The 27,172-nt window shown below is 51.5% G+C and overlaps 1 protein-coding gene across 7 annotated transcripts; it reads left to right on the top strand.

Moving 5' to 3' along the window:
- Nucleotides 1-6,583: 6,583 nt before the first annotated feature.
- Nucleotides 6,584-23,606, top strand: TAL1 (TAL bHLH transcription factor 1, erythroid differentiation factor). 7 transcript variants are annotated; one of them, XM_007978849.3, is made up of 5 exons: nucleotides 6,584-7,083; nucleotides 10,031-10,186; nucleotides 13,515-13,961; nucleotides 15,320-15,414; nucleotides 19,732-23,606. In XM_007978849.3, exons 3-5 carry the CDS (start codon nucleotides 13,516-13,518, stop codon nucleotides 20,184-20,186), a joined length of 996 nt encoding a protein of 331 aa, XP_007977040.1. In that variant the 5' UTR covers nucleotides 6,584-7,083; nucleotides 10,031-10,186; nucleotide 13,515; the 3' UTR covers nucleotides 20,187-23,606. The 7 variants fall into 7 exon arrangements, with proteins under 7 accessions (XP_007977040.1, XP_007977034.1, XP_037855453.1 ...); XM_007978843.3 differs by lacking the exon at nucleotides 6,584-7,083 and adding an exon at nucleotides 7,169-7,227; XM_007978844.3 differs by lacking the exon at nucleotides 6,584-7,083 and adding an exon at nucleotides 8,082-8,331.
- Nucleotides 23,607-27,172: the final 3,566 nt, after the last annotated feature.

Raw genomic sequence — 27,172 nt, forward strand, 5'->3', positions numbered from 1 at the left:
CTACTAAAAATACAAAAATTAGCCGGGTGTGGTGACGGGCACCTGTAATTCCAGCTACTTGGGAGGCTGAGGCAGGAGAATCACTTGAACCCAGGAGGCGGAGGTTGCGGTGAACCAAGATGGCACCTTTGCACTCCAGCCTGGGTGATAAGAGTGAAACTCTGTCTCAAAAAAAAAAAAAAAAAAAAAACAAACTTTGCTTTTTCTAGAGTTTCATATAAATGGAATTATACGCTAATTAGTCTTTTGTGTCTGGCCTCTTTCACTGAGCCTGTTGTTGAGAGGTCTATATTCTGGCATGTGTCAGTTTGTTTCTGGCATTTGTAATTTGTTTCTTTTTTGTTGCTGAGTAGTGTTCTATTACATGAATGTACCACAATTTGTTTACCATTCACCTGTTGATGGATAGTTGAATTGTTTGTTGTTTTTTGCTTTTCAAATAAAGGTTCTATGAATATTAATGTACAGGTGTTCTTGTGGATATATATTTTTCAGCTATCTCAGTAAATGTATGTTTATAAACTGCACTATCATAGGAACTGCAAAAGAGTTCTCCAAAGTGCTTGAGTAATTTTTGCATTTCCTTCAACAATGTTGCTGGAGAACTCCGGTTGCTCCTTCACATCCTCAGCAATACTTGGTATTGTCAGTCTTTTAAATTTTAACCATTTTAGTGGATGTGTCATGGCATCTCATTGTGGTTTTAATTTATATTTCCTTAATACAAGTTGAAGAATCTTTTCATGATAATTGTGGCTATTTATCTTCTTTAAGCTCAAAGGATTGAAACCAGGGGATATCACAGTGCTATCCAAAGTGTTCAAGATTTTGAAATAGTTCTCCCAAAGTAATACATAGTTCATTCTAACCAGCAGGAATGGAGAAGGCACTGGGGCTAAGCTGACTTGGAAGTATACCAACTGAGTGACTGGGTGAGATGAGCCTGTTTCCTCATTTTTAAAGTGGGGATCACACAAGCAACCCGGCAGGTTATAGTGGAGGATCAAAAGACAGAACAGAGGCAGAAGTAGGAAGCAGTGCAGGCACACATGGCAGTCCCCAGGACATACAGTCCCCTTCAGGGGCCCAGGGGTCTTGTCCACATGTATTAGTGTGTACTCCTGGGCCAGGGCTCTGTCTCAGTAAGTATCAACAACTACTTGCTAGCCAGAGAACTGGTGGCTGTGCACATGTTCTGTCCTTTTCTAACAGCTCTGGGAATAAAATCATTGATGGCAGAGCTATTGGGGTTCTCTGCTCATAAGGACAGTTAAGCTTAGACACTATCTCTTCTGTAAGTTTGGAAAGCAACTTCAGTCTTCTGCATGCTTCTGCATGCTTTGGTCTTCCGCATGGGTTAGGGAAAGGAAAATGGCTTTGAAACATTAAAAAGCACAGGTTAGGCGCGGTGGCTCATGCCTATAATCCCAGCACTTTGGGAGGCTGAGATCGGCAGTCACCTGAGGTCAGGAGTTTGAGACCAGTCTGGTTAACATGGTGAAACTTCATCTCTGTTAAAAATACAAAAAAGGCCAGGCACAGTGGCTCATGCCTGTAATCCCAGCACTTTGGGAGGCTGAGGCAGGCAGATCACCTGAAGTCAGGAGTTCAAGACCAGCCTGGACAACATGGTGAAACCCTGTCTCTACTAAAAATACAAATAATTAGCTGAGCGTGGTGGTGCGCGCCTGTAGTCCCAGCTTCTTGGGAGGCTGAGGTGCAAGAATTGCTTGAACTCATGAGGCAGAGGTTGTGACGAGCCAAAATTATGCCACTGCACTCCAGCCTGGGTGACAAAGGGAGACTCTGTCTAAAAAAAAAAAAAAAAAAAATAGCTGGGTGTGGTGGTGCGCACCTGTTGTCCCGCTACTCAGGAGACCAAGGCAGGAGAATCACTTAAACCCGGGAGGAGGAGGTTGCAGTGAGCTGAGATCACACCACTGTACTCCAGCCTGGGAGACAGGGCAAAATTCTGTCTCAAAAAACCAAAAAGCACGGTGTTTTCTTAACACAATTTTACTTTGGCCTTTGCTACAGATGTGGGTTGTAAACTAGAGAAGTGGTTCTCAAATTTTGTATGTGTGTCAGAAATCACCAGGAAGGCTTGGGAAAACAGATTGCTGAGCCTCACCCTCAGAGCAGTAGTAGTAGGCCTGGGGTGAGGCCTGAGAATTTGCTTTTCTTTTTTTTTTTTTTTTTTTTTTTTTTTTTTTTTTTTTTTGAGACGGAGTCTGGCTCTGTCGCCCAGGCTGGAGTGCAGTGGCCGGATCTCAGCTCACTGCAAGCTCCGCCTCCCGGGTTTACGCCATTCTCCTGCCTCAGCCTCCCGAGTAGCTGGGACTACAGGCGCCGCCACCACGCCCGGCTAGTTTTTTGTATTTTTTAGTAGAGACGGGGTTTCACCGTGTTAGCCAGGATGGTCTCGATCTCCTGACCTCGTGATCCGCCCTTCTCGGCCTCCCAAAGTGCTGGGATTACAGGCTTGAGCCACCGCGCCCGGCGAATTTGCTTTTCTAACAAGTTCCTAGGTGATGCTGACCATCCACTTTGAGAGCCACTGAGAGTGGAGTTCCTTCCATCCCTGAGAATTCTGACAGCAGTCCTGGGGTTTGGAAGCACAGACCTGACTCTCAAGCTCGGAATTCTTGAGGCCTGCTTACTGATGGGATAGGGGTTCTTCCAGGGCAAGGGACAAGGGCAAAAATGGAGAGAATAGTCCTTTGAAAGTGGAAGAGGGAAATAATGACATTTCCTCAAATTGAAATTTTCCTCATTAAAAATAATCCTTATATAAACAGTATTATGTATGGAAAATGATCACCTCTCTTCTACAAATGAGGAAAGTGAAACTCAGAGATTAAGTAATTTGCCTGGTATCAAACAGCTGGCAACTAAGGGAGCAGGGATAGGAGCTCAGGTCTGCCTGATCATTGTGCTTGCTTTGCTGCCTTCGAAGCACTGTGGCCTGAAGCCACACTGCCCTAGGTGTGAATTTTGCCTCCACCACTTACCTGCTGGGTGTTCTCTGCAAGTTGCTCAACCTCTCTGTGCTACCTACAAAATGGAGTAGTCCCTACCTCATTAGGTTCTTGCAAGGATTAACTGAATTAATACTTATAACGTGCCTAGGACAGTACTTGTCACACAGTAACTGCAATGTAATTTGTTAAAAATAAACTTGGCTGCTTATCAGAGTGCATGCACGGCATCTTTCTGGAGAACAAACTCAGGGGAGAAGCTCAGAGATAGTCCAGTACTCAGAAAGGGCAGGCAGAAACACTTGAAAAATGGTAAGAGGCTCAGTTTTGGGGTATAGGGAGAACGCAACCTTTGGTGGTGGTGGTGGTGGTGGGGAACAACGGCCTCAGAGTCAGAGCCTAGCTAGCCTGTTCTTGTCCCATGTTCTTGCTGCCCCAGTTCCAGACTCCAGACGTACCAGTCTGGGTCTCAACCTCCCCTCCCTCCTCTCCACCCCCACCCCAGGCGCTCCGGGTTTCCTGCCCGACTGGGGCCTCCGTTTGGGGCGGGTGGAGGAGGGGTGGCATTTCCTGGCTGGGTCCCGGCCTGTCACTCTCTCATGGACGCTCGGACAACTCGCTGACCGAAAGGCACCAGATGCTATTTCGGGCAGAGCCCTGCTTAGCGCGCAGTTTCCTTTTTTCCACTGACCATCGGAAACAGGGGAGGGGGTGGGTGTAGACGTCATGAGCCCCCAGCCCCTGGCAGGGGTTTGGGGGATGAGGTTGGGAGTGGCTGCCTGACTGTCAGAATCTGGAGCTTGGCAGAGAACAAATGCGTGGAATTGGGGAGTTAGTGAACGTCATTTCCTTGCCCCACAGACAGAGGCCTGGGCACACCCTCTGCCATAGGGCTGACAAATGCCTTTCCACCTGTCCATATTCCTTCACCACAGGAAAGGACACCTTCCTTGGACGTGCTGGCTGGGGACATTTAATGCACTGTAAAATAATCCAACAGTCTGCAGGTACCTCAAAGGCATCTAAACTTAAGGAGTTCAAAACCAAATGTATAAGCCCTCCCCACGTCCCTTTGGCCTCCACGTTCCCCATCTCCAGGAATAACCACCACTAGCTCTGCAGGAGAGCCAGAAACCCAGGGGTTTTCCCGGATTCCTTCCTCTCCCTCATCCCCCCAAACCCAATTCTTTTTTTGTTTGTTTGTTTGTTTGAGATGGAGTCTCGCTCTGTTGCCAGGCTGGAGTGCAGTGGCATGATCTCGGCTCACTGCAACCTCTGCCTCTCGGGTTCAAGTGATTCTCCTGCCTCAGCCTCCTGAGTAGCTGAGACTGCAGGCATGCGCCACCACACCCAGCTAATATTTGTATTTTTAGTGGAGACAGGGTTTCACCAGTTGGCCAGGATGGTCTCGATCTCTTGACCTTGTGACCCGCCTGCCTGGGCCTCCCAAAGTGCTGGGATTACAGGCGTGAGCCACCCAAATTCAATTCTTATAAACCCAGTTTTATACCCCAAATACATGTCATCTTCACTTGCCTCTTGTTATCTCTTCTGCCAGCACAGTGGTCCAAGCTCTAATCCCCTTCCCCTAACCACTGCACTAGCTCCAGAACTGGCCTCCCAAAGTCTTTCCCCCTCCACACTTCAGCCAAAGAACTTTCTAGAAATGCAAATCTTATTCTATACAGGGTACCACCCCCACCTTCAAACCAAACAAACAAAAAAATGCCAAAAAATCCTGTAACTTGTCCACAAGCATGCTCCAGCCATACTGGACACTTTTCTATTTCTTTTCATGAACCTACCGCCTTTCTGTTCTAGCCCTTGGTCCAGCTGTTTCCTCAGCCCACCTGGAAGGTTCTGGATACTCACCCTTCTTCGCACCCCCAAATTTCACTCTTTGATCACAGTCCAGGTCTCATTTTCTCAGAGAAGCAGTCCCCACCTAGGCTCTTCTAGATGGGAATGGCTAGCCTGTTTTCACAGTGGCTCAGAGACATGAAATCACTTGTCCAAGGGTCCCACAGCCCCGGAATGGCAGAGTTGTGTTTCAGACTCAGAATTATATGACTCTCATTTTCTATTAAGTGGTGGAGCCAAGCAAAAGCAAAGGCCTTATGGCAGGGAGGAACTAGACTTTTTCTTAGGACGTGGGATTCTGTGAGAGTTATCTGTATCCCCATGACAGCCTGACCCTTCAGAGAGCACAGGAGGAACAGAGGGGACAGGCGGCACTGATTTAACTGTATCTTCTCAGGGAATCATCCTGATGACCAAGAAGAAGTTAGATCCCAGACTGGGGCCGTGCTCTCAGCTCAATCTTTGACTGGGACTCAGTTTGTTACCAGAGAAGTGGCTTTTCCCCAGTTCTCAGGCTCCAAAAAAAGCTCAAAAGCAGAGATACTAGAAGGACAAATCAGCCTGGCATGGAGGGTAGAGTTGTGGACTGGGAATTGGACACCAAAGTTTGGGTCCTGGCTTTTCCTTTGGGTTACTGTAAGTTTTGGCTAAGTCACATCTCTCTGTGTCTTAATTTCTTTCTCTATGATGGTAACCAGAACTCCCATGCAAGTGCATATGCTGTTTTTCTGGGCTATGGACTTTCCGTACATTATTATCCTCACCACCACATTTTAAAGGTCATATAAGTTAGTTCTCACAATTTTGTGACGTTGACATTATCTCCCCATTTTACAAATGAGAAAACTGAGGTTCAGAGATCAGTGGCTAAAATTCGAACGTGTGTTCTTTCCACTCCACCATGAAAGAATGAACCCAGAGACCCTCCGTGGGCTGAGCGCATCGTCCAGCTGGCACTGAACTCAGATTCCTACCCCACAGTAAAGACCTTGGTCCCTGCAATGAGTTGATCCCAGGTCCCTGTCCCTGGCTAGGTTTTGGCTGCCCCTTTTCATCAACTGAGTTGCAGAGAAGACTCTGTGCCAAATTTTCTTCTAAAGCAGACTTCATCAAGCACTAGCTATGTATCATTCGAAAAGTTACTTGACTTTATGCGCCTCAGTTTTCTCTTCTGTAAATTGAGGATCCAACTTCTCAGGATTGTTTATGAAGAGCAGATTAGTTAGTATTTGTAAAATGCCTAGAATAGTGTTTCAGCGCTAGAGTAAACTTTTTTTTTTTTTTTTTTTTGAGACGGAGTCTCGCTCTGTCGCCCAGGCTGGAGTGCAGTGGCCGGATCTCAGCTCACTGCAAGCTCCGCCTCCCGGGTTTATGCCATTCTCCTGCCTCAGCCTCCCGAGCAGCTGGGACTACAGGCGCCCGCCACCTCGCCTGGCTAGGTTTTTTTGGTATTTTTTAGTAGAGACGGGGTTTCACCGTGTTAGCCAGAATGGTCTCCATCTCTTGACCTCGTGATCCGCCCGTCTCGGCCTCCCAAAGTGCTGGGATTACAGGCTTGAGCCACCGCGCCCGGCCGACCTTTTTTTTTTTTTTTTTTTTTTTTTTTAACACCATGTGGGGAGCAGTGTTCCTGGGCTCTGGGCTCAGCCTGAAACCTAGCAGAATGGGCATTTTAATATCCCTGTTGACAGGGGTTCTGCCAGGCCGCCGTAGAGCCCATGAATTTGAGTTACCGGCTCTATTTTAGAAGGGAGTGAAGAGGTAGGGAAGGGCTGGGGAGCTTTCTGGGATAGGGAGACTGCCCATTGAAATCTGGGTGTCTGGGACCCTGGAGGAAGAATAAGAAAGAAGCGCTGGGAGGTGACGATTTTGATATCATGGTGGTCTTCAGAGGTAGGGACAGAGTGTTGGGGTGAGAATCGCTGAAGAAAGGTGTCTGGAAGGTCAAGGGACTGAGGTTGTGGGGAGCTGGGGTTCCTGAGAGGTCTTGGGATCCGAGATGGGGGCTGGATCTGCTGGGTCCTAGACAGCGCGTCCAGCGCTTTCCGCAGCGCGTTCCGGAGCCGGTCCTAGCGCCGCTCCACCAGTCCCCACTCCCTCCGGTGAAATTGCCAAATTAAAATGAATCATTTGGCCCATAATGGCCAAGGCGCTTATCGGGGGCGGGCGGACCCGCGGCACTGCCTTATCTCCGCAGCGCACACGGCCCCGGCGCGCCTCGGCCCATGCTAACGAGGCCTGGAACGTGAGTGGGATTAGAGCGCATCGGTGGAGGGGCCGGGCGGGCGCGGCGCGGGCGGGGGAGCGGGGGCCGCGGGAGGGGCCGGGCCGCCGCCGCTCAGGACCGGGCCTCAAAATGGCCACACACCTACCCCCGTAGCGGAAAAACGTGAGCATTCTGGCCTTTTTCTAGGGGAAAAGCAACCCGAGGCCTCCCACCGAATTCCTCATCAATTTCCTCCTCTTTTCCCCCACGTCCGCAAAAGAGGTCTTCGCTCCCTTTCCCTCGGTTCCTTTCGATGGGGGGGCATTTTCCACGGACGCCACCGCCCCGGCTGCCGCCGCCCCTCCCGCCTCGGAGACTCTCTTCCTTCCTTCCCCCTTTTCCTTACGCAATATACAGAAATGCGCGAGGCGGTGGTTGGTTTTCATTTCTTCTTCGTGGTTGTGTGCATGCGGTGGGATTGTGAGAGTGCGTTCATGAGAGCTGTGGGCGGCGTTGGGTGCTTCTGAGTGTGGTCTTCTTGGCGACAGGCTGTGTGTCCCAGTGTGGTGTGCCTGCGCGGTTGGGGTGTGTAGATGTGGACCCTTTGAGGCCCTTCTGCGTTTTCTTCGTTGCGTACAATTGTGCTCCGTTGGCGTTCTCAGCAGGAATCTGGTTCTGTGTGGGGGGGTGTGTGGCCTCTGCGACTGTGTTTGGGTGGTGTCGTCGTTATGTCGGGCGTGTGTGATTCCGACTATGTTGGATTGTGTGTCCGTGAGCCGATACGTTTAACCCATTTCGTTGTGTCCTGTTGGGCAGTGTGCGGGGCTGACCAAGTCGGCTTCTGGAGCAGTGCTGGGTGGTGCTTGTTTGTTGCCCTTCTGTCGGGCTGGACCCTGTGTGGTCCTGTCCGCACTGACTTGTGTGCCTGTGTGCCTGTGTCCTTTAGAGGTGCGTTTGCAAATCGCTGGGGGCGGGAGTGGGGGGAGGGCGAGCGGGAGATCGAGGCGCTGGTGGGGGCGGCGGCGTGGGGGCGGGGAGCGGGATTTCACATTTTATTCCAAATTATGATGTATTCGGGAGCCAGTTGTTGGCTTAGATGGGCGGACAGAGCCGGGCCGGCGGCTGCTCTGCCCAGAGGCCCGCCTGTGCCTCGGTGTTTGAGGGGTTCGTTGGTGAATGGGAGGCTCCTCCAGGCTTGAAGCTGAGCAGCGCTCACCGAGGCCGGCGCCTTCGAGCCGGTCGATGCGGGCTTCGGTTCCCGCTGCACTCCGGCTTCGTCCAATTCTGGTCAGTTTCGTGGGTGCGGCCGCTGGGGTCCGAGGGAGAGGCCCCGAAAGGACAATGGGCATATTCACCAGGCCTCGCGCCTCGGGTGGGGGCATTCGGGATCACCCCCAGGGAAGATTTTCCCGCCCCCTCTTCGGGTGAGCGACGTTGCCGCTTGGGTCTGGTACCCGTCGCATCCGAGACCGAGGCCGAATCCGGGCTCTGGAGGGGACCGGGTTAGTGGGGCCCTAGCTCGGGTTGAAAGGATTTTGTTTAGTCAATTATTGTAATTGCTAATGCCATCGCCATCACAATCGTCATCATTAACATCCTATTTTAATTAAAATAATCATCCTAGAGCGCAGCAGTTTGTCCCTTTTGGCTCCTTTGGCGGGAGAACAAAGCAGCGGGTTTTTTCCCCGCTACCGCCGTTTTCTAAGTTGCTGGGTTTGAGGTAGGAAGAGAAAATGGAGAGAGGCACGGACACAGAGACTTGGTCATAGGCAAACATTAACCCCCAGAGAACACGCAAACATTAACCCCCCGATAACACGCCGGGAATGGATGGATCCCCTCTGCTTTCCTCCCCTCCCCTCTTTTGGATTAGAAGCGGAGAAAGAAAATCTTCCGCATTGTATTGCAATCCAGGGAAGAATTATTCCTATATTTCCACCAAAGCCGCGGCAAACAGAAGGAGTGCTTCGCAGTTAATCCAAGACTTCGATGTGTGATCATAAGCCTGACGATTTAGGCAAAACAAATTAAACAAAATCCACCAGGAAAAAATAAAAGCAAGCTAAATCCTGCTACATCCTTGAAAGTAGTATCGGGTTTGTTTTTATGTTCCTTTCCTTTCACCTTGTTTATTGCTGTAAGAAATCATTAGAATTCTCCCTTACTCTGTCTAAACCCCGAAAAATCGAAAATCGTTTTGTAGGGGTGATGGAGGGGAAGATGGGGGACTTTTCCCCTTTCTTCTTTCCCTCTTTGTTGGTCTTTAATTCCTTTTCTTTTTCTCTCTCTCTCTTCCTCTCTGTTTCTTTTTTCTTTCTCTTAGTCAGTAGGCGGACGAGAAAGGACCTGAACATATCAGATATCTCTCCCCAAACCCCCTTCCCAACTCCATTTCTGTAGGGAAGTACAACCCCCGGAATTGGGTTCTGGTTTCGCTTTGGGCTGGAGGTGGGTGGATGCGCATCAGGGAGAGAATGAGGTGGGGTGGACTCCAAGGTTCTGTCCCACCGACCAGAGTCAGAGGACTATTCGCCTTTCCCAACACAGACCTCTGCCCATCCAGGCCCAGGACTACCCTTTCGCGGTGTAGCGGCAGTCGGAGATCTGGCTGCGGAGGCAACCGCGTAGACACCTCCCTGCTTAGAAAACAAACACTGAACCAGACCGATCCCAGTTGGAGGGTTCGAAAATGTTCCAGACAGCCTGTCGGGAGGGGTTGCTGTTGTTGTTGTTGGACTAAATAGCTATTTCTGATTGGTCATGTACAGGGTTTTTAAAGGCGGGTTGGGGGAGGAGGGGGTAGAGGGAAGGCTCCAAACACCTGCAGGTTGGGGGCGGAAAGCTGTTTGCGATTCCCTGGACTGGTTGGTCGGGGACAGGAGGTAATTCCCAGCCATTGACCCCCATTTCTCTCTCTCCCTCCCTCTTGCCCTGCCTCTTTCTCTCCACCCCTATCTTTCCTGGAAACTCGCTTTGGGCGCGGCAGATCGCCCAGGACTACACCGCAGCGTAACTGCAGGCCTCTCAGCGCAAAAGGGGGAAAGCAAAGACCCGGGTCTGCATCCTCGACCTCGGCTTCCGCCCCTCTCCGGCGGAGTGGAGATCCTATTCAGAGGGGCCGGTCTCTCTAAATATGCCCCAGGTGAGTTTTCAGGGGAATGGTGCCGGTGGAAACAGTGTCCAGGAAGGCCTTGGGTTCCGGCCTGGGGTGAGGAAGGCTCAGGACAGAGGAGAGCCCAGTCTCAGATTGGGGGTGGGAGGAGGGGAGGACCAGCCAGAGCTTGGAATCGGGATCTGATTGCTGCTAGCTGCTTCTGTGGCCTCCAGCGGCTCTTTCCCTTTTCCGCCCTGGGTAAAACCAGTTAGTTGGACTTAGTCGTCCAGGCCGTTCCGGTTGGTCCCGGTTCTGTGGACGTTTTGCAAGGCCGGTAACTTTGTGGCGGCTGTATCCGGGTGGTGCAGACTCTGCCTGGAGCTCCCGCAGGAAGAAGGCGACAGCCTTCCTGGCTAGTGCAGTCCCAGCTGGAATGGGCCCTGACCCCGGGCCTGAGGCCTAGGGTGAGGCTGCAGGAACACCCCTCTACTCTGGTAGAGGCGAGGATGGTGGTGCTGTTCCCTGGTAGGTTTGGTACTTGTGCAGGCTTGGGGCTTCTCCAGGGTTTTGTGCTGGTGTGGGCCCAGAAGAGAGACCAGAGGCTGGGTCTAAGGGCTGAGACTGCTTTCATCTAAGAAATTCTCTGTATGGGGGATTGGGTCTGCTTAAGACCTGTCCCTAGGAAGAATCTCCTGGGGTCTTCTGTCTTGTTCTGGCACAGGTGGAAATATTCTGGCTGTCTGGCAACTGCAGATGAGGATTTCGCATTGGGGGCTATAAGCAGGGTCTCCGCAGTACAAAGAGAGAGGAGCTGTAGTTGCCAAATAGTCTAGAACTCTAAAATCTCCCTCCTCCTTCATTCTCCCTAAATAAAAACAAATAAAATCACTCAGGCGTTCCTTTCTGTAATCAAACCAAGTGATGCAGCTTAGTCGCCAACAACTGTCAGTGTGTGTGAGTGGCTTCTTTGGGGCATAGACCTCTGGCTGGTGATCCTGGTTGCAAACAGGCAGGATTTTCCTAAAATGTGGGGAAAAGCCAGGAGAGGTCCTCCACAGACCCTGGGAGCCAATCATATATTTCTCACAAGGAGCCTTGGAGATGGGATATTTATAGGCGTCTGGAGAAGACATTTGGGGCCAGGGTCGATTCATCTGGAATATGTACTCCCATTGCCTCTCAGGAACCCACTGCTAGAGCAGGAGTCAAATAATTAATCAGAGAGTAAAAACGTGTCATAACAGAGCTTGAGCTCAGTCTGCAACTGCAGTGCACACTGTCACTCGGTTAGAAGCTGGGGCTTATGGACGGGTCCCTGGGCTCACTCACACCGGTGTGTCAGGACAGTGAGCAGTTAGATAGGGAACCAACACCTTGAAGCTTGTATGTTTCCCAGGGGTTGGTATATGTCTGGCACATTTCACTGCTGCTGGGAGCAAGAGGACCTGGCTGATATACTTCTGGTGTATTTCCAGTGGCCTTGCTGTCTTGGTGGTTGCATTCTATGGATAGAGACCTATTGTCTCCACCAAAATCATAAACTCACTTCCAATGAAGCATCAGAGACCTACTGCCTTTACAGCTTGTATACACCAGGACTTAGGGAATTTTGTGGTTTCTGTGCCAGACCTGGGGGGCTGGCATTCTCAGAGCAGGTGTACAGCAGTCTGAATCTTGTCTGTCTGTCGTCCTGGGTGTCTGGTGGCAATTGAGCTAAGCTCCAGAGGAGGCTACAGATGGTCCCTTCTCCCTTCTGGAGTGGGAGGGATGGTTCCTAGGATGAATCCTGTCCAGAGCATTGCAGTGGCAGTATGGGAGCTCAATGGCTACTATGTATGATTAGATAGACTGTGCATGGGGCTAAATTGATTTTTTTGTATTTGTTTTCTTCTTTTAAATGCCCAATTATATAATTCAGAGAACAGAAAGCTTATTTTAAACAACTTATGTGGAGTTGATCATATATGTACAACTCACAAACATCCCCAAACTCTGGCCCTTGAGTCTCCTGATTTTTCTGTTTTGGTTCTTGCTGGGCCTGGGTCTATCTGGATGAAGCCAGGTGATGGAAGAGCCCTAGCACACCTGTGGGAAGTAGAGTGGCTGTGGTCATCCTGGAGTATGCTTGTGGGAGCACAAGGTAGTTTCACTGCTCTGGGAATATGGGAGGGTAGAGCAAAGTGAGATTATTGTTCTGGTCTAGTTCTCTCACAGATAGGCTGTGAGTGACTTTGGGCCAGGCAGTTTTCTCACTGGCCCATTCCCCTTGTTAATAATGTTTCCTTGAACATTTGCACAGTACTTTCAAATGCATAAAGGAGGTATTCCTCCCATTTCCCAAAGAACACCAAGGCAGGAGATGATGGTGAGGGGGGCTGGAAGAGTTCAAGAGCCTCATGACATCTGTCCTGCTCTTGGATGGGAGTCCAGACCCCATTGCCCTCAGGGAACCCTTCAAATGCCCAGCTCCATTTCACCTCAGCCAGGCCTCTCTTTGAGACCCAACCTCTCTTCCAAGTCCAGCTGACCAGAAAGGGGTGTACTGCCTAGGGAGGTCCGGCCAGCACCATCTTCTTCCCTTGGCGACCTCTCATCTCTGTCTGAGCGGGAGTAAAGGCCCGTGGGGCAGACACAGGACTCACAGTGGATTTGCTCAGTGTAGACAGACACTCCCTCACTCCCCATCAGGGGTGAATGTGTGTGTGTGTGTGTGTGTGTGTGTGTGTGTGTGTGTGTGTATAGGGAGCTGGTTCCTTGGGATTATTCCCTGGCAGCTCTAGTGGAGTGGACCCCAGTCCCCTTAGCCTCCACTTTCTAATTCCCTACTTCCTCCCGCACCGTGTTTCTGAGCGTGTGCGTGTAGGTGGGCTGGGGGTATTGCTGAGAGGCCAAGGGAGGTTCCCAAAGCAACGAACCGCTGCCTGAGAGATTCCCCGCTAAAACCAAAGAGGACGATCGGGAATTTGTTCCCTCCTCTTCCTTTTCGGCCTGAGAAGGGGGACGGGGTAATCTCTTTCTCGCCTCCTTGTACATTTCCTTCCTCCTGGTTTCCCCTTCTGTGTTTCTTTCGCTGGCTGTATTCCTTTTCTTCCAGTGTCTCTGTCGTCTTTCTCCATCTCTGTCCTTTTGGCCCCCAGTCTCTGTGTCTCCCAGGCACCCCTCCCTTCTCCAAATCCAGAGATCCCCTTTCCCTCTCACCCTAACCCTACCGGGCCTCCCGCCCTAGCCCCACGTGGCGCTAACTTTGTCTGCCTCTTCTTACGTCTCTGTGCGTGAGTTCCTCTCTCTGCCCTTCATCCCTTTACCCCAGCCCACGTCGATGGGTCAGGGGCGGTCGTCAGAGCGGGCATCCGCTTGTCTGTCTGTCTGCCCGCAGGATGACCGAGCGGCCGCCGACCGAGGCGGCTCACAGTGACCCCCAGCTAGAGGGACGGGACGCGGCCGAGGCCCGCATGGCCCCCCCGCACCTGGTCCTGCTGAACGGCGTCGCCAAGGAGACGAGCCGCGCGGCCCCCGCGGAGCCCCCAGTCATCGAGCTGGGCGCGCGCGGAGGCCCGGGGGGCGGCCCTGCCAGTGGGGGCGGCGCCGCGAGAGACTTAAAGGGCCGCGACGCGCCGGCAGCCGAAGCGCGCCATCGGGTCCCCACCACCGAGCTGTGCAGACCTCCTGGGCCCGCCCCGGCCCCCGCGCCCGCCTCGGCCCCAGCGGAGCTGCCCGGCGACGGCCGCATGGTGCAGCTGAGTCCTCCCGCGCTGGCTGCCCCCGCCGCCCCCGGCCGCGCGCTGCTCTACAGCCTCAGCCAGCCGCTGGCCTCGCTTGGCAGGTCAGGGACCAGGGGCCAGGGGCTGGGCGGGAGGGGCGGGTGGGCAGGGCGACCACCCCCACCGGGGTTTCCCTTCTGCACAGCGGAGGCGGCCTGCCCTCCTGCCCCGGGGGCCGAGCGGGTGGAGCGCAGGCAGAGGAGGTCATTTTAAACCCAGGGGCTCTAGAGCCTTAATCTGGAGCCCCCAGTGAGTGCCAGTGAGGGAGGGGCCTTCTGTGAGACAGAGTGTGCGTGTGGTTGCGGGGTGCATGGCTGTGTGGAAGCCGACAGGAGGGCGTGGACACCTTCGGGGGTGCAGGCGTGTGGCTGGTGTGCTGGGTGGTGGTGTTGTGGGGGACGGAGAGGAGGGAGTCCCCTGAGCGTGGGTACCAGGAAAGAATGTGCCTGCATGTGCTTTGCTGTGAGCAGAGGTAGATGTTTGTGGCTGAGGGTGTGAAATTCATTCGGAAGCACAGCGCTAGCTGGACAGGCAAGAGATAAGGATATGAGGATGGTGGCAGAGGCACCCTCCCCCGAATCTCTGCTGGAGGGCCCACCTGAGGTCTGATCTGCCCCTCCACTCCCAGCCCCTCTGCTGCTAGCTGTGGTCTCTGGCCACAGCCTCCAGTTGCTGTAAGGGCATCCGTTTCCCCGCTGGGGCCACTGTGATGATGACGGAGAGAAGCGGTAGGGTTGGAATAGAATCCGGAAGATGGGGCTGGGATAGAGTGTGGGACAGTCAGTGAGTCTGGCGGGCACCCAAGAGACAGAGCTATGGAGAGCTTAGAGTGGGTGAGGGCAGAGAGCTAGGGGGAGAATTTCATCGAAGGGGAGTCAGGGTTTCCTGTCTGTTGTGTATCCACAGCCCCTTATGGGTGGGGTGAGGTGGAGGGGGGGAGGGGACAGTGTGCCCGTTTGTGATGACAGAGATGCACACCATCAGGTGTGAAGGTTACCTTTGCCTGAGTGGGCACGTGTTTGGGAGTGGAGGTGTGTGTGGATTGTGTGCTTGTTTCCAAGGCAGGAGAATGGAGAGTGTTTCTATCTGTGACGTGTGTGTGTGTGTGTGTGTGTGTGTGTTCCATGTGTTATTCACCTCTGCTTCTGCATGTGTGCCTGTGTGTTTGTGTGGGGGGATGCGTGGTTAAGGTGTCTCCTCCTCCCTTTGCTTGTTTCATGACAGAGTGAGGGCATTCTGTGTGTGTGTGTGCGTGTGTGTGTGTGTGTGTCTGTGTGCAGCATATTCACTGCTCAGGTGTGAAGGGAGCAGGGTTGCCCAGAGGTGGGGGGCTCAACACATGTGGGGAGGATCCCTAAGTAGCCTCTTTCTCCCCTCCCGGCAACACGGGATCTTGTGATCTGCCTGGTCCGTCTGACAGCGGGTTTTTTGGGGAGCCGGATGCCTTCCCTATGTTCACCACCAACAACAGAGTGAAGAGGAGACCGTCCCCCTATGAGATGGAGATTACTGATGGTGAGTCTGCCCCACCCCACTGTTGTATCTGCCCCTCACGCTGGTTAGAGCCCTTTGCAGGAGGGAACATCTGAGGCTACTCTGTAGGTATCACAAAGGTGGGCGGGCCACTTTCAAAACCCAAACTGCCAAAGCCCTTCACTCTGCAGCTGAGCTGGGGCCAGGTAAAGTCCTGGGTGGGGCTAGCAGGACCACACTCACAGTCCCGGCAAGAGGAGACACGGAAGAGAGACACATAATGGTGCTTAGCCCAAACCTCTGGAGTTAGTTCCAGTCCCCAATCCAGGCTCCATTCCTACACTTTGGCAAGGATCCCAAGTGAGCACAGAAACACACAGTGTCCCCAGACCCCCCATTGTAGGCACTGACCCTCAGGGATTCCCTGCACTTCCTCCCAAGTCTTCCTTAGAGTCTGGAGTCTGCTTCCTCCCTGCAATGAAGTCATCAAGGGTTTCCTCCAAGGACCCTACACAGTAGGCTCCCCTTGTCTCCTGTTAACACATTCTGGGCTAAGACCTGGAGTTCCCTTCCTAACATCATGGATTCTACCTTACCCCCTGGATTCCCTGAGAAGGGCCTTGGCACTGCTCCTTTAAGGTACTTGAATGTTCCCTGAACTTGCAGGGATGGTTTGGACAAATGGGAGATTTGGAAGACCCTCACCGTCTTCCCAAGGTTGACCCTGTATAGTAGATTAGTCCCAGCACCAGGGGTAGGAGAGCAGGTACTTCAGAGCTGAGGGACTTTGAGCCAGACCCAGAAGCCCCCAGAACTTCAGCTTGGCTGTGGCCTGGGGCTCCTGTAGGAAGGCTGCCCAAGGCCTCAGAGCCAGGCTGAGATTTATGCCGCAAACTGGTGGGAGGGATATGGGTATGGAGCTGGAGGTGGAGCCCTCTGTGGTGTTCTGGAAAGGAGAGGGGCTGGCGTCTGGACAACAGAAAAGACTTCAAAAGACCCAAGCAACCTGGGGCACAGGTGTGCAGGGCTGAGAGGCATGGGTGCCTTGCTGCTAGATTAGAGAGGAGTTCTCTAGTGTAGGAGAGGTGGGTGTACCAAACAAGAAGTAGACAGGACCAGCCCTGAAGTTCCCCAGGGATGAGACATTTTCTACAATAGGCAGAGGAGGCAGAGCACAGGGTGAGGGTTTGTGGGGTGTGCAGGAGTGTAAGGCAGTCATTACCCATAAGTGTTGGCAATATTTACCAAGCACCTACTCAGTGCTGGCCAGAGAGAGAGGCAGAGGACACCAGGAGAGGTAGACAGATTCAGGAAAGAGGAAGGTGAGGAGACGTGGGCGGGGGGGTTCTCTGGAAAAAACCACAGAGGAATAGGCAGACATGTAGGTGAAGGGTATGTCTAGGGGACACTGAAATTAGAGACTGAACCCAAAAGAGTCCATAGAAGTAGAAATAATGCAAGATCTAGAGTTAGGACTTGATGTGGATTTCTGTTGCTGAATTGCTACCACCATGTATTGGATACCTACTATGTGCCATGGACTATGTGTGCTTGGTTTCTGTTTATTCCTTACCACAAGCTCATGAGGGCAGTATTACTGTTTTCATTTCACAGATAAGGAAATTGAGGCTGAGAGAGGTTAAGCAGCTTGATCAAGGTCACACAGCTAAGTCCTGGGTCACACAGCTAAGTCCTGGACCACCCTCATAACACTGGTCTTAAGCTTTGGAATAAGTCCTGACCACTTCCCCACCACCTCCCCTTCTGGATGTAGTCTAGCTGCAGCTGTGACAGCAGTCATAAGCACCTCCTCCGCAATTAGGAGCTCCCTCAAGATCACCAGCATTAGCCATGGTGGAGGGACTGTCCTCCCTATATCACTGCTGAGGGATGCTCTTTGTCTGGCCTGGAGGCCTGAAAGCAACAAGTATTTCCCTCAGAGGTATCCCAGGGTAGAACTGCCCTGCAGTTGTGCTGTGTTTTTCCCAGGCTGGGTCTGGCCTTTGGCAAAGAGTCAGCTGGGCTGGGGCCTGCTAGGGTTTTGAAAGGCAGCTTCAGAAGTGCCTTGGGTAGGAGATGGTGATCCTTCCCAGGAAAAGTGTGTGTGTGCGTGTGCACGCACATGCATGTGCATGCCTGTGTGCGTGTAGGAGAGAGAAAGATGATCAGGCAGCAAGTGCAGAATGGATGAGCTGATTCACAGACTGACCACTGAGGTGAGGTCTGCTTCCATCCCAGCTTCAGTCTTCTTAGCTATAAAATGAGCAGTGGGACTTAGATGAGACCTTTGCCCTTCTCCTCTACCCCGGTTTTCACACTCTGAGGTCTGGTTCCAGGGGTTACTAGAAGAGGGCAAATAAATATCCCAGGACTGTCAGTTCCTTCAGTGCACAGAACTTCCTGGACTATGTGACCCTGGCTTGTGCCTCAATGTTAGGGAGAGAAGCAGTTTCCTCAGCCCAGAAGTTCAAGAGCACTAGCAGGACCCTTCACTGTCTTCCCCTGACTTTACAAATCCCAAGTCAGGCTTGAACATAGCACAGTGCTTTGCACGCCATAAGTGGCCTAGATATGTGTGCTGGTGTCTACCACTGCTCCATAAGTCTTTATACATGGAATGTTAGTGACTATTGGGCCAAGCCATAATCAGTGCATTGTAGACACGAGGAGACTGAGGCAGGCTTCAGAAGCCTGCCTAGAGCTGTAGGCCATGGCTGTGCATAGCTGTGTCTTCACTTCTGTCCTGAGTATGAGAGCCTTTCTGCATTGATCTCTACTTTCCCCTCCATTCCCCACCTGCCACCATGATGGGTCAGTCAGCAGACATTTTCTAAGCCCCTACTCTGTGCTTTCCATCACCCTTAGGATAAAGTCCCCCCACCTTACTGCAGGGCCCTGTGGAGTCTGGACCCTGCCTACTCTGATCTTGTGCACAGAACTCGAGCCAGCCTGGCTTCAGGCCTTATGTTTAGTGCAGGGCCTGTACATTCCCTCAGCTTGGATACTCTTCTTCCTCTCCCCTTCCTGTGCCTGGCTAGTTCTTCACAGCCTCAGAACAGCCTTCCCAGCCACTGGAGCTAAACATGGAGCTTCTTTTCATTACAATTCAGCCCTTGTTTTTTTTTGTTTTGTTTTTAAATATTTGTTTCCCCATTAAAATGTAAGCTCCATGAGGGCAGGCACTCTATTTAGTTCACCATTGTTCCTCAATGCCTAGCACAGTGCCTGGTTGTTAGCAAAAAACTGATACATGGATAATAACAGCTAACATTTATTGACTGCTAAGCTGAGGCAGGCATTGTCTTAAGTTCTTTTTTTTTTTTTTGAGACGGAGTCTGGCTCTGTCTCCGGGCTGGATTGCAGTGGCCGGATCTCAGCTCACTGCAAGCTCCGCCTCCCAGGTTTACACCATTCTCCTGCCTCAGCCTCCCGAGTAGCTGCGACTACAGGCACCCGCCAACTCACCTGGCTAGTTTTTTGTATTTTTTAGTAGAGATGTCTTAAGTTCTTTACCTGTGTTAGTTATTAGACCCGTGTAACAGCTCATGACTTAGTAGTATTACTTTCATTTTGCAGGTGATGAAGTCAAGGCACTTCACAAGTTTTTTTTTTGTTTTTGTTTGTTTGTTTGTTTGTTTTTTGAGACGGAGTCTCGCCCTCTCGCCCAGGCTGGAGTGTAGTGGCCTGATTTCCACTCACTGCAAGCTCCGCCTCCCGGATTCATGCCATTCTCCTGCCTCAGCCTCCCGTGTAGCTGGGACTACAGGCACCCGCCACCGCATCTGGCTAATTTTTTTGTATTTTTAGTAGAGACGGAGTTTCACCGTGTTAGCCAGGATGGTCTCGATCTCCTGACCTCTTGATCCACCTCTCGGCCTCCCAAAGTGCTGGGATTACAGGCGTGAGCCACCACGCCCAGCCCACTTCACAAGTTTTTATGTCACTTGCCCAGAGTCATTTATTTAGGCAGGGATAGTCAAATAGGAATGGAGTCTGTCTCCTTAGACATAACTGTGAGGCCTCTTGGCACAAGTGAATGGATGAATGAATAACATAAGGTCCCTGTCCTCAAATATCTCACAGCCCAGGGAGGGAGACAAGCACAGAAACGTAAGTAATGATCAAGAGTGATGGAGTTCCAGGGATTGCAGTATGGGGTGGTTGGTTAGATCTCTCTGGAGGGGTTGAGGAAGTTCCCATAGAGGAGGAAGCACAGGAACTTGAATTTGAAGGGTGGATGTTTTCTAAGTGAAAGGAAAGTAGGCATTCTAGGTTTCTCAAGTTTCCCAATGGATGGAGATGCCTTTGAGGAAGGAATCTCAAGCCCATTCTCCTAACCCTTGTCTTCCTAATCTCCAGGTCCCCACACCAAAGTTGTGCGGCGTATCTTCACCAACAGCCGGGAGCGATGGCGGCAGCAGAATGTGAACGGGGCCTTTGCTGAGCTCCGCAAGCTGATTCCCACACATCCCCCGGACAAGAAGCTCAGCAAGAATGAGATCCTCCGCCTGGCCATGAAGTATATCAACTTCTTGGCCAAGCTGCTCAATGACCAGGAGGAGGAGGGCACCCAGCGGGCCAAGCCTGGCAAGGACCCTGTGGTGGGAGCTGGTGGGGGTGGAGGTGGGGGAGGGGGCGGCGCGCCCCCAGATGACCTCCTGCAGGACGTACTTTCCCCCAACTCCAGCTGTGGCAGCTCCCTGGACGGGGCAGCCAGCCCGGACAGCTACACAGAGGAGCCTGCGCCCAAGCACACGGCCCGCAGCCTTCATCCTGCCATGCTGCCCGCCGCCGATGGAGCCGGCCCTCGGTGATGGGTCTGGGCCAGCAGAATCAGCCAGGAGGGCGTCCTTAGGCTGCTGGGATGGTGGGCTTCAGGGCAGGTGGGATGAGAACTGGGCCGTTCTGAAGCAAGGCGGTGGACTTGAACTTTCCTGGATGTCTGAACTTTGGGAAGCCTTTACTGACCCTGGGGCTGGTTTTTCTGTTTCCTGTACCAGTAGGAGATCAGAAAAATGGAGCAAAGTGGTAGGTACTTTTTGTGAAGACGGCACGGTCTTCCCTCTTCCCTCAGTCCCTAATCCTTCCCAAGTAAGAGGCTGGAGTTGTCACTGCTTTTGGCCTGGAGTTTGGGATCCCTGTCTTTCCTGAGATGTGGGGTTGTCAGCTCTCATCTGAGGCATCCAACAGTCTCTGCCTTGCCTTTAGCCCCTCCCAAGCTGGCTGGGGTGGCCTGTGTGGCCACTTCCGTCCATATTTATAGGTACCCAATAGCTGCCCATTTCGTGAGCCCCATCTTCACCCAGGCCTATGTTGATCCATCCAGCTTGCCAGATGCTGCAGAGTCACAAGCCTCGAGGTGCCTTCTTCAGGGCCTGGTTGAAGATGATCAGTGGACAGTCTGCTCTAGATGAGCTGGGCCAGAGGGTCAGGAAACCCAGTTGCCCTTACTTCTTGCCCTGGGCATCAAAGTTCTGCTTTCTCCCCACTGAGACTTGCCTTCCTAAGCCTGGGGCTGTAGAGACGGTGTCTGCAGCCCTGAGAGAGCCCTGTTGGGCTTTGTGTGAAGGCAGAGAAAGGGACAATGATATTAGAGTGATATGGAGCAAGAGATATTTTGGGCATGTGGACTTCAACTCCTCCACATCACTGTTCATGCTGGCGAGTGAATGCCAGAGTGCTGATGGGTGTATGCGGGTGCTGAGTAGATGCGCAGCCCCATCTGTGCATTCTCCTAGATGCTTAGAGGGATTTCTTTGCTGTAAGATGTCTGTTTGCTGATGTTCTGGTCTGTGTTCCGAATTGAGCACAAACTCTGTCCTATGAATGCTTTTCATTTGGAATTTTTGCTTGACTTCAGTTATTGGTGGAATCTTTAGCTCTCAATAGGACCAGGATCCAGGCTCACTTCTAGGGTATGGGAAATCCAATCAGAGACCAGGCCCTGGCTAAGACCCACACATATGCACATTCACTTAGCAGAACCTTAAACATCCCTCAGTTGTGCAGCTGTCATCAAGGGTGTGTCTGGGAGGTTGGTTTAATGCAATAGAAGTGCTCCCCTCTGAAAGTTGTACATGAAATTTTTGTAAATCACATCCTTATTCTTCATCTTTTAAAGAAATAACCACTGCAAGTCCTTTTGTAAAGTGAAGAATCCTTTTGTAGAATGAACCACTGCCCCTTCATTGATTTCCTGTGTCAATCCAGATGGTGGGATGTGGTTTTCTTAAGGTGAGGCCTGTCTGTGACCTGCATCTAAGCCCAGGGGACAAACTGCACAGAAGTCCTCTATGTCTGTCATTGTACCCTTAAGTCACCCCAGCCCTCTCCCTCTAGGCTCTGCCTTCGAGGTCAGAGGAAAGATAGGCTATGGTCCTGTCCTGTCATGCAATAACTCATTACTGTGGCTGTCTGGAAAGCCCCTCTTATAGTTTGGGCTTCAACCCAGTGGCTTGCCCTCACCGTGATGGGGCCCTAATTCAGCCATGTGCAGACAGATAATATGTCTGCTCCCCTCCCCTTCCTTTTAAGGAAGGTCCAATTCTTGAGCTTGGGGCAACATTGTTCACCTTTGTAGCACTCTGGCTCCCCATTTAATTTCAGGCTCCCCAGATCATGTTTTGGTGAGCATTAGGGTTGCTCCTTTCCAATGTTTGGAAGATCCTGTGAGGAACCCCATCTGTCTAAAGATAGAGTCATTGTTGTAGGATCTAAAGCTTTGCTTCACAGTGGATTCGCTTGACTTAGGAATGAGAAGTAGCCACAGTGTGGATGGGTGGATGGGTTTCATGAGATGGATCAGATATTTTATCAAGAACTCAAACTTCTGGCTCCCTCTTCTTTCAGACTTGCCATGTGACTCTGGCTTGGCCTATCTCCTGGGGCTATGATGTGGACTGAATGGGATCATGAAAGTAGACAGTTTTGAGAGCATAAAGAGCTTTTTTTCCTCCTCAATCTCAATCCCGCAGTAGGGTTTCGCAGCCTGAGTCCACGACCTAGGCAGTGGGCTGGTGTGCCTGACTGCCCAGCACTTGGGTAATTTCGATTGTATACCACTTTGGCCTGAGTTATCGAGATTGTCCTCATTTCTCCAGATTATCTATTTTTTTTTTGCTGTTTTTTTGTGAGAGACAGTGTCTTGTTCTGTCACTCAGGCTGGAGTGCAGTGGTGCCGTCATTGCTCTCTGCAGCCTTGAACTCTGGGCTTAAGCAATCCTCCCACCTCAGCCTCCCAAGTAGGGAGGACCACAGGTGTGAGCCACCACACCTGGCTATTTTTTACATTTTTTTTCTTTTTTGGTAGAGATGGAGTCTTGCTATATTGCCCAGGCTGGTCTTGAAGTCCTGGCTTCAAGCAATTCTCCTGCCTCTGCCTCTAGAAGTACTGGGATCACAGGTGTGAGCCGTTGCACCCAGCCCAGATTGTCTTAATTTCTGTCTTGTTCCAAGGCCAGAGACAGTAATGAGAATGGAAAAGAGATATGGGAATACTGGCAGACTGTGTAAAATGTAATGCAACTACCCAAAACAAGCCTTGTAGGAAAGGGCAAGGCTTTAGGTCTTTGTAAGAACTAAAGAAGATCCGTAATTTTTATTTTCACCCTCTGTACCCCATGACCTTATCCTTCCTCTCCTTCCTTGTTACCCATGAAAAACTGGCAACATTCCAAGAATAGCATCTGTACAAAGGGGAAAGAACATAAAGGTAAAACAAAACAAAACACAACATTTTGATAACAAAGATGACCATAACCACTGAACGGAATCACATCTTTTAAGACAAATTCATATTATTTTATTTGTTATGGCAAATGACAAGATGGTACAAGCTTTATTCTTTTCCAAAATAAAACAAAGGGCACAGCATCTATAGTCAGCCGACAACTATTTCTGCCTTTTGGGGGTGGGTCTGGCCGTACTTGTGATTTCGATGGTACGTGACCCTCTGCTGAAGACTTGCCCCCTGCCCATGTACATAGTGCATTGTTTCTGTGGGCGGGCCCAGCACTTTCCGTCAATGTTGTACTGTATGTGGTGAATTGTGTTGGTCTCTGCATTTTTCTGCAGAAGAGGAGTAACCGCTCTAGGTACCTTGATCTTTGTACAGCCCAGAGGCCAACACTGTGGGTGTGTGACTCTTTAGCAAAAAAAACCCATGTGGTGATGATGTGTGTATATATATAAGGATATATCGGGAAGATTTCTAAATAAAAGTTTTACAAAGGGGCCTTAGGACTCTGTGCTTGCCTTGCACCCCTAGGCCTCAGACTCGGGACATTGAAAGAAGAGGCATGGCAAGAAACTGTTTCTCCTGACATGGGGAGCCTCCAGGACTCAGCTGTAGTCTTAGGAAGTGGGATTCCACCCTCGACCCTGAAGGCAGGCCTGTTGGGGAGGAGACAGCCTTCCTCTATAGGGTTTCCATTCTTTCCCTCCGCAAGCCTCATAGAGGGGGCCTGTCCCCTCAGCTTCATGCACCCATGCTTGTAGCTCAGGAAGCCTCAGCAGACATCCCCTCTTTGTGTTGAGATTAGCTTCCATGGCTGGGACAGTTGTATGTATCCTAGGTTCAGGACAGATTAAGGCCATACCATAGGAGGGCCCCAGGTTCCCTGATGACTCAACAGTGGCGGCTGCAGCTCTTATGCCTGGTTCTTGAGGACTGGGGACTCAGTGACGAAGTCTGAAGGCACCGGAAGTCGAGAGCGGAGGTTCTGTGGCAGGATCCGTATCATCTGGGAGGACTTCCTCCGTATCATCTGGGAGGCTCAGGAATGGGAATGTGGTTTAGATGATACAACCTTTATTCTTTTCCAAAAATAAAACAAAGGGCACAGCATTTGGGGCTAGGGGAAGCCACTGCATGTGGACCATTTGATCCTCAGGGATTTCAGTAGGTCGCACAGGCACTTCTAATGAAGTGTCATGCCTTCCTTTCTTTCTTTCGTTTATTTAAATATTTTTTCAAGATATGGGATCTTGCTTCTTCTAGCCTTTTGCCCCAGCTGATCTTGAACTGAGCTCAGGAGTTCAAGGGTCATCAAGGTGAAAAAGAAACAAAAGGTGCAAAAACTGGAAGGTTTTTGTCTCAGCCGCTTGAGCAGTTGGGACTACAGCATGTGCCACTGGCACCCTGTTTCATTTAACAAATATTTATTGAGCATCTAGTGTGGGCCTGGTATTATTCTAGGTACTGGGGATCCCACACTAAATAAAACAAAGATCCCTGTTCTTGTTCTGGTGGAGCTTAACTTCTAGCAGGGGAGACGGTAAACACACAGACACACACATCTGTAATAAATATGTTGATTCTATAGTAAGTTACAACATGATTAGTATTAAAAGTTGTGCCAGGAGGTGAATTCAAGGACCTCACAGATAACTCTGGCTCCTTTGGGGTGAACCTTGTTCATCCTGCCAGGCTCTGACTTGGCTGTTCTTGTCCTCAAGGTGCTTCCAACCATAGATAGGAGGGCAGAGGCAGGGCAGTGCTTGGGGACCATGCTCTGGCCTACAGAGAAGCTCCTTGGTTTTTGGAAGCTCCCAGGTGTGCTTCTCCCTGGTACAGGACAAGGAGGTACCTGGGATGATAGGACGGTGAGATTTACCCTTGGGGTGAGCTGGTTGTGGGTCTCAGCAGTGGTGGTGTTGGCCTGGTCTGTGCTCACAGGCGGGGAGGAGCAGTGTGAGGAAGGAACCTATTGTTAAGGGCTTGAGGCAGAGAAATGGGAAAAAGCGATCAGAGAGGCAGGAGGAAAACAGAGAGTGCTGTTTTAGAGACTGTGGTGTTCCAGAGGAAAAGGGCCTTTAGGGTGAAGGAAGTGGTTAGCCAAGTCCAAAGTGGCTGAGTGGTCAAGCAAGAAAGGCCTGCAAGTGTTGATTGGATTTAGCAATATGGAGGTCGCTGATAACTTGGATGACAGTGACACAAGGGGAGGGATAGAGGCAGAAGCCTCACTGTCCTGGACTAAAGAATGGGAAGAGAGGCGCACCATTTCCAGAAGGACTTTTCCCAGGAGAGGGCAAGGCATTCCACGCTGAGGTCTGGAAGGGCCCGTGAACTCTGTGGCCAGCAAGGCAAAAACGATGAGGTGATAGAATGTCCAGGCTGCCCTGACCCTGGGGGGCCACCTGGGCTAGTGTCCATGTCTCCTGAAGAGGAGACAGGCCCAGAGAGGAAAAGAGTCTTTCCAGGGCCACATGTCCCATAGTGGTCGGCAGGGAGGACCAGACTTCCCACCTCCCAAGACAGCTCAGTTCCTGAGGCACTGGGGGCCCCTCTGTCCTCCAGGGGAAAGGGCTGCAACTGGGGCCTTGCCTGAAATGGCCCTGCTGACCCGGTCAGCCTCAACCCTCACCACTTTTTTATTCTCTTTGCTCTGACTGTACCATCATTTCTACTCCAGATCACATTCTTTAATTTTTTTATGACCTTCTGGTTTTTGCACCTTTTGTTTCTTTTTCCCAGGACAATCTACCCATCCTCTCTTTCCGCCCTCCTTTCATTTGGTTAACTTGTCCTCAACATCCAGGAAACTGCCCTGACTATGGGGTCAGCTGCCTCCTTGGTGCCCGCCACGGGCCTTCCTTTCCTTGTCTGCTTTCCCACTAAAACATGAGCTCCTTGAGGCAATACCACGTGCGATCTAACTCTTCGCCTCCAGTGCCCTGTGATAGACCTGGCACAGGGTGCTTTCATCATTTGCTGAATGAGAAGATTCCCCTCTCTGGAATCTCCTAGCTCCGTTCTGAGGCCGGCATGGAATGAAAGAGTGGAGATGGGGGGGAGGCAGAATCATTGCTACAGAGATGCAGCTCCAGGGCCTTCTGCGAAAGCCATGGTCCTGAGCTAGTCAGGGGCAGATGTACAGCTCCACCCCTAGCACTGCTTTTGTTGCTGTGGGCAGAGGGAGGACGGGTGTGGGCTTTCTTGGGCTGGGCTGCAGCTGCCTGGTTATCATACTGGACCTGGGTGGGGTGAGGTGGGGAGATAGGAAGATTGGGGGGCCGTTGATCTGGTCTGCTTATGGCAGCCCAGCCTCCTCATGCCTGCCTGCTACCTCCTTCTGTATATGCAAAACAGCTAACTGTTCCCTAGAAGCTAGTACTCCCTCTCTGACCCCACTGCCCTTGTGAACCAGTAAAGTGCCACTGACCAGCCTGTGGGGACACAGGCCATGGTGCTGGGCATGGTGTCCAGCAGCAGAGGTTCTGCCACTGTGAGTCAGAGTAAGGAAGGGAGTAAGTCTGGATCACCCAAGCCATCCTCTCCATTGTGCGGAGGAGGAAATGAGGCCTGGAGGGGAAGTGGCTCGACTGAGGTTACCTAGGATTGGAGTCAGATCTGAGTCCAGAGCCAGTGCTCACTACCTCTCAGGAAAGGAAGACAAAATAGTTGACAGGTAGTTGGTGTCCTTAGAGCGAATAGGCCTGGGCTGTGCAGGAACACAGCAGCTCAGCCTGCCCCAGCAATCTGTTAGGACTATGAGCAATCAGTGTGGGTGCTGGACAGCTTGCTTCAAGCGGTGGGCCCAGCTTGAGGACAAGCCCAGTGGGTAGTCAGGGCAGTCAATTTGGTATCAGTTCAAGAAGAGAGAGGCCGGGGCACAGAAGGCAGTGAATGGGAAGGGCAATTGGGCCAACAGAAAGAGGCTGATCTTTGGAGTCAGACCACTGGGTTGAAGTTCCAGCTGTGGGACTTTGGGTAAATCACTTTACCTCTCTGAGGTTCAGTTTCTTGGTCTGTTAAATGAAGATATTAACACCCATCTTACAGAGCTGTAAGGGTGGGATT

This window comes from Chlorocebus sabaeus, chromosome 20 (assembly GCF_047675955.1).
Source record: "Chlorocebus sabaeus isolate Y175 chromosome 20, mChlSab1.0.hap1, whole genome shotgun sequence".
Lineage (NCBI taxonomy): Eukaryota > Metazoa > Chordata > Mammalia > Primates > Cercopithecidae > Chlorocebus > Chlorocebus sabaeus.

Excerpts from the sequence above, each read along its gene's own strand:
- TAL1 (XM_007978849.3), top strand. The coding sequence starts at position 13,516 with ATGACCGAGCGGCCGCCGACCGAGGCGGCTCACAGTGACCCCCAGCTA. Across the intron at positions 13,962-15,319 it reads CCGCTGGCCTCGCTTGGCAG|CGGGTTTTTTGGGGAGCCGG; the intron begins GTCAGGGACCAG and ends TCCGTCTGACAG. Across the intron at positions 15,415-19,731 it reads TGAGATGGAGATTACTGATG|GTCCCCACACCAAAGTTGTG; the intron begins GTGAGTCTGCCC and ends CCTAATCTCCAG.